Below are 6242 nucleotides of genomic sequence, written 5' to 3' on the forward strand. Positions count from 1 at the left end.
GAAGCGGATCCATTTTGTGCCGTTCGTCTCTAATCGTAACCGGGAACCTCTGTTTCAGACATTTACTGAGGGGCACCCCTACCACATCAAGGCGTAGGTCACCGCAGCTTATCTACGAGCCCTAGGGGTCGCCATCGCTCGCAGAGGAAGTGTTGGTCTCTCCATCGGCCCAGCCGCCCGCCCCGCCACTCCCCCTTCCTGGCAGAATGAGGCGCGCAGCCCCCGTCGGTCAGGACCCAATCACGTGCCGAGGCAAGGTCATCGTTGACTCGGATGGCAACCGTATCGGCTACGTCAAGTTCCTCGAGGTGATGCTCGAGCAGCTCGTTGCAGCAGGAGTGCGAGTGACCACAGGCCAGCCTGTGACATCCATTGAGAGCGGTGTTGTGTCCTTTGCCACACGGCCGCCGATTGCAGCGGAACTCGTGATTCTCGCGGTCCCGCAGTACCCGCTCCTAGAAATTCTTCGCGCCTCGCCATCATTCGGCGTGAGCGAGAGCGTCTACCGCGCCGTCCATGCTGTTCAGCCAGTGCACGCTGTCAAGTTCTACCTGTACTACGAGGACGCATGGTGGATCACCTTGCTCAACCAGACCGAGGGCTCGTTCACGGCGCCGGGAAACGCCGTCTCCCCGCCGCTCGAGGGACGGTGCAAGCTCAGCCAGGGGAGGGGAAAGTCTTTGTTGAGCAACTGACCCGCAGACTTCATCGCTTCTGAGCAATGTCCTAGGTACCACGACGGCGATGTCAAGTGCAACGCCGACAAGACAACCTGTCACGGATTCTTGCAGACGCAGTACTTTTGGGTGCGCTCGGCTAAAGCCAGTCTTCGCCCATTGTGTTTCTGACGCACGGCCCTCCCAACTCCCTCGCAGGACTTCACCGGCAACACGCAGAGCTACTTCGGCCGCTTCCAGAAGGAGCGAAGCGAGGTTGTGACCTACATGAGCGAGTTGACCGACGGCGCTGTGGCCCTGGCGGACGTGCACGCAAAGGTGTGCGAGTACCACAACCTCGACCCGTCTCAAATTGCGGCACCCACCGAGGGTGTGTTGGCGACTTGGAACATGGCATCGCCGTGGGCCAATGCGGGCTGGCACTACTGGACAGACGCCAACCAGCTCCCGGTGCTCGAGAGCTTCCTCGTCGACCAGAACATCCACCTGGTGAATGAGGCCTTCTCACCCGTACCGTCGTGGGCGGAGGGCGCCATCGTGCTCGCCGACCAGCTCTTGGAGGGCCTCTACGGCATCACACCGCCGCATGCTCCGCTCGAGTACTCGGCTCGCAGCTACGTCAGCGAGGACTGGGATGACGCGCCGCAGTCTATGGCGCGCATGATCTGCGAGAACACCTGCACGAAAGACGGGGAAGACAGGGGCCTTGCCTCGATCTTCGCCTCCAACGGGATGTGCTCCGACGGGGTTGACGGCTATCAAGCGGTGTGCGATCCCGGAACTGATTGCGATGATTGCGGCGCGCGGCCCGCGAGCGGCGGCTCGGGAGGGGACGTAGCCGAGGACCCCGCGTGCTTCTTCGGGGACTCGCGCCTCCTCCTTGCCAACGGCAGTCGGATTGCGCTCTCAATGGCTGAGGTACCCGATCGCACCCGCGCGCATGTTTTCCGCTAGCTTTGGTCCGCGCCAACCACATCCTCCGCCCCCGTCCCACCAGGTGGGCATGCGTGTCGCCTCGCGCCTCGGCGTGGGTAGCATCTCCCAGGTCCTCCGCCATCCGGTCCACGCGACGGTGCGGCGGTTCCGGCTGCCGACCGAGCACGGACCCCTGTACGGCACGCTCGACCACCCGCTCCACCTCAACGGCTCATGGATCGAGGCCGGCGAGGCGCACCGCCGCGATTTGCTGCCGGGCCTTGAGGTGGATCGTGAGCCGGTGGACTACCTCTGGAACCTCGAGGTGGACGGCAAGGCCGAGGCGGGAGGCAGCGCGCATGCTTACGACGTCAATGGCCTGACCGCGTCTGGCTTGGGCGATAGCGAGAGGCTCAATCGCCTCTACCCCCGCCAGCAAGTCTTCATCCAGGCGGCGTCAGCGACGCGCAAGGCGGCGCCGACGCCATCCCCATCCGCCATGCTGCTCCCGGATCGTGGCGCCGGCGCTGTGCCCTCGGGTGCAGACACACTCGGTCCTTCCCTTGGCGCCTCCAGCGCCATCGGCCTACTCCCGTCGAACTGCCCAGTCTGGGACGCAATGGCAGAGGGCTCGCAGACGTGCGGCGACAAGGTGCTGTGGTGGGCTGACGCATACGGCTACGACATGGAGCGTGCCGAGCTTGCGGTCTCGCGGCGCTTCCGCGCGTGCAAAGCGTGTGCGCCCCCTCCCGAGGCGAGCTCTCTTGCGCGTGCTTCGCGCAAACTAGAAGAAACCACCCTACCCTCCGACCCCTCGTCTCCATCAACGGGGTGCGGTCTCGCCTCGCTCTGCCCGCCATCACCGCCGCCATCACCGCCGCCGAAGCCGCCACCGACGCCGGAGCCGACAGCGCCAGAATCGTGTGGGTCGCTCTGCAGCGCGGACGACGAGGAAGAGGAGTGCGGCTCGCTCTGCCGGGACGACAACGAGGAGTGCGGCTCGCTCTGCGCTGACGACGAGGAAGAGGAGTGCGGCTCGCTCTGCGCTGACGACGAGGAAGAGGAGTGCGGCTCGCTCTGCGCTGACGACGAGGAAGAGGAGTGCGGCTCGCTCTGCGCTGACGACGAGGAAGAGGAGTGCGGCTCGCTCTGCGCTGACGACGAGGAAGAGGAGTGCGGCTCGCTCTGCGCTGACGACGAGGAAGAGGAGTGCGGCTCGCTCTGCGCTGACGACGAGGAAGAGGAGTGCGGCTCGCTCTGCGCTGACGACGAGGAAGAGGTTTGCAGCGCGCTGTGCGCGCCCCCGCCCTCGCCCCCTCCGCCACCGTCGTCGCCCCCTCCGCCGCCGTCGTCGCCCCCTCCGCCGTCGCCGCCATCGTCGCCACCGCCGTCGCCACCGTCGCCACCGTCGCCACCGCCGTCGGTGCCCACCCCGGAGCCCTCCCCGGCACCCGGACGAGGCGAGCCGTGCGACCCCGCGAGTGGCTGCGCAGACGGCCTCGAGTGCACCTGCGCGCCGAAATTGCGGCGGATGCCGCTCTTCGCTTCGGTTCCGATTGCGTGCGTGTGCGCATGATGCGATGACTCACGCCCCCGTGGTCGCACATGCTCCTCCTGCGCTGGTCTGTTCTTCGGCGCGAGTACACTTCTCATCACCAGCTCGTCCCAACGAGCAAGGGGTTCTTCTGGGTCCGGCCTACGGTAGTCGTAGCGCCCCGTCGGAGGCTGCCGACGCCTCGCTGCCGACGCTCTGCGGGACAACTCTCTCCCTCAGTGCTGTCTCCACTCAACATGAGCATCGGTCTTCCCTAGCCTGTGCCTGTACACTCTCACCACAATAGAAGAGATGTCGCCACCCGTGCGATGATCTAATGCGCTCAGCGCCTCCCCGTACCCCAGGGAGTGCGTTAAGCGTCTCGTCTCGCTCGACTCTCCAGTGTGACTGCTATTCATTTGTACCATTCAATTACGGTGTATATTGAGTCAATAATTGTAATTGAGTCTGAGCCTGAGCTTGGCTCGATGGACGATGCTGCTTGCTGCTCGCTCGGCAGCAGCCGTGGCGCCAGCGCGCAGCGGCAGCGCGGCTATCGTGAGACATGGGCGATCGGGCGCGGGCAGCGGGGGCGACGGCCGAAACTGACGCAAAGGCCTCGAGCTACGAGCAGAACGAGCCAGAGGCGAGTACAGCCTAAGGCTGCCAGAGCCTGCACTCCGCTCCACATCCGACATCCGCTATCTCTAACTCTATCCGCATGCGCATTCGAGCGTGAAGTTGTACAAAGAATGTTACACCAGAGCGGCAACCACCCGTCGCGTCACCTCGACACGCGCGTCACTGTCAGATCAAAGCGTCACGGCTCGCGCTACTAGGTTCGCTCACATATACCTGGCGTCCCCTTGCAGCCCGGGGTGCCCGCCCTGGAGTGACTGTCAAGGCTAGAAGGCGGAGACGCCACCCGCCACCCCCCTCTCGATCGCCAGCTCTCCTATGTGGTGGCGCTGTGTACGGTGTGAAGTGTACATTGTGCGCCCGTCTCCTGCGGTGAATTTCGGGTCATTCCAGCCGAAGACAGAGGCGCGGAGACGAGAGGGAGGATGCACCGGAGTCTAGGCGAAGGAGGCGTGCATCTTGGCAAAGTCCGACTCGTCGGAAGGCATGCCGTACTCCCACTCGAACGACTTGGACGGAGCCTCGCGGGTTGCCTCAAGGTGCGCCAGGGCACGCCCCATCGAGAAGCGTGGGACCGCCTGCGGTCACGTGGTGTGCGGGAGGTCCGATGTTGAGTAGAGACGTTGCCTTCTCGTGCAGCGAGACGCCCCTCGGGCCAGAGGTGGGAGTCAGAGGCGTGGCTACTACTACGTGGACAAGGGGGGACGGAGAGGGGGGGGGTTTAAAACGGGGGGTGAAGGGGGGTATTTGGGGGGGGAAGGGGGGGGAGGGGGATGCTAGGGCGGCACCTCGACGAGCTCCTTCGCGAGAGTGTCGTGGTCGCTGTGGTCGGCCTGCGGGCCATTTGCGGCGAGGCGGCGGCGGCGGCTCGCTGCCGCTGCAACGCGCACCGCCTTCCACTCGTTCACAGAGAGGAACTTGTCGGTCACGCGCGCGTCGCGGTCCGAGCACACGAGCTTCATTCGCCGCGCCTCCTCCGCGTAGACGTCTACCGCGCGGAAGAGGTGGGTGCGGTGGAAGTCGAGCTTGGTGATGTTTGGACCGACGCCGTACTCGGAGGGCTCCTCGCCACGCCAGCCCCAGTTGTAGTTGAAGTGGTCGTAGCCGACCACGGTCTTGAAGAAGTCGGAGGACGAGCGGCCGATGTTTTCAGAGAGGCCGTGGAACTCAGGCATCATGTGCGAGAGAATGTAGGCGCCGAAGTAGGGCGTGTCATGCACCTGCGTCATGAACACGCTAAAGTCAGGGTGTTAATCAGACACGGTCCGGCTTCTAGGAGCGCGCACCTCCCAATTGATCTTGACGATGCCTGCCGCCTCGCAGGTTGCGAATGCGTCCACCATGAGGTCCCACTTGTCGTGCTGCAGCGTGCGCAGGGCGTGGATCCACGAGGTCGGGTCGGAGAACGGCTTCTCCATGATGGTGTTCATCACCTGAATCTGGCCGAAGAGCTGCATGTGCGAGTAGAGCCTATTCACAACAGTCTCACGTTTCCGGGGGACGACAGAGCTCCCCCGTCGCCACTCCCCCCCCGGACACCCGTTGGCGATGGAGAGGATCGTGCGGAAGACACCGCTGGCTGCTGTCGTTGCCTCGGGCGTGTCGAGCAGGAACATGATGCCAGCTCGCATCCGGGCGGAGTAGATCTTCGTGTTCGCCATCGCCCAGCCGTAGCACTTGACGTCGCCGAGCGTGTGGTCCGACGGCGCAAAGGCCGGAAAGTAGTAGACGCCGTCGCACAGGCACTTGTCCTGCGGGGTCACGCACTCCTTGTAGCGGCCGATCGGATTGCCGAGCACGACGTTCGTCTGGAACCACGGCGAGTTCTTGCTCGTCGACGCGGGCGTGTAGAGGACGCCGTCGTCGCCCGCCTCGGTAGGGAGGGTGGTTTTGGTCGGCGACCAGCCGCGCTGCGAGATGGTGATGGTGGGGTCGTTGCACGTGCCCGCGGCGTAGCAGGTGCAGTTCTCGCCCGCGTAGAAGCTCGATGCGCGCCGGTTCGCCCAGTTGATGGCCTGCGTCCAGTCGTACCTAGCGGCAGGTTGCCCGGACTGCGTCAGGCGTTGCCCGGTCTATGCACTGGCTCAAGGCGTGGTGCACGCCCGTATGCCGGAGCCTCCAGGAAGGCGTACATGTCGCGGTTGCAGGTCGTCTGCGCCATCTCGAGCACCTTGATCGCGATCAGCGCGACGATGCCCATCTCGGCGCCGTAGGTTGGGTAGGCTGTGAAGACGTCCATGTCGAGCGTCGAGCCGAAGTACTTGATGAACTTCTTCCACGTCACAAACAGCTCCTGTGGGGGGGGGGGGGGGGGCTTGCCTTCCCCGGCGTGAAAATTGGGATGGAAGCGAACGTCCTGTCCGTTAGGGGTGCCTCCCCCCCCCTTCGCAAAGGTAAGGAAGGGGACGACCCTCCCTCCCCCGCGTGGGGGATTTCCCCCCCAAGGGGGGGCGACCCCCCCCCCCCAAATGGGGGGG

General features: G+C 64.7%; 2 protein-coding genes across 2 annotated transcripts in view; one reads left to right on the top strand and one right to left on the bottom strand.

Annotated features, from left to right (window-relative positions):
* Positions 1-3176, top strand: part of EMIHUDRAFT_115314 (hypothetical protein) — a gene marked incomplete at both ends in the record, with an annotated part of 4198 nt that extends 1022 nt beyond the window's left edge. The window contains 5 exons of the mRNA XM_005778373.1: positions 253-649; positions 731-806; positions 876-1595; positions 1675-2327; positions 3053-3176. Coding sequence (XP_005778430.1) covers positions 253-649; positions 731-806; positions 876-1595; positions 1675-2327; positions 3053-3176 — 1970 coding nt within the window. The remainder of the gene's footprint in view (positions 1-252; positions 650-730; positions 807-875; positions 1596-1674; positions 2328-3052) is intronic.
* A 674-nt stretch (positions 3177-3850) lies between these two features.
* The window catches only part of EMIHUDRAFT_457462 (hypothetical protein), a gene marked incomplete at its 5' end in the record, with an annotated part of 3976 nt that continues 1584 nt past the window's right edge, over positions 3851-6242 (bottom strand). Inside the window, 5 exons of the mRNA XM_005778374.1 lie at positions 3851-4343; positions 4554-4985; positions 5052-5235; positions 5305-5796; positions 5898-6058. Of these exons, the coding sequence (XP_005778431.1) occupies positions 4203-4343; positions 4554-4985; positions 5052-5235; positions 5305-5796; positions 5898-6058 (1410 nt within the window). The 3' untranslated portion in view covers positions 3851-4202. The remainder of the gene's footprint in view (positions 4344-4553; positions 4986-5051; positions 5236-5304; positions 5797-5897; positions 6059-6242) is intronic.

The sequence above is a fragment of the Emiliania huxleyi genome (assembly GCF_000372725.1).
Source record: "Emiliania huxleyi CCMP1516 unplaced genomic scaffold EMIHUscaffold_247, whole genome shotgun sequence".
NCBI classification, from domain to species: domain Eukaryota; phylum Haptophyta; order Isochrysidales; family Noelaerhabdaceae; genus Emiliania; species Emiliania huxleyi.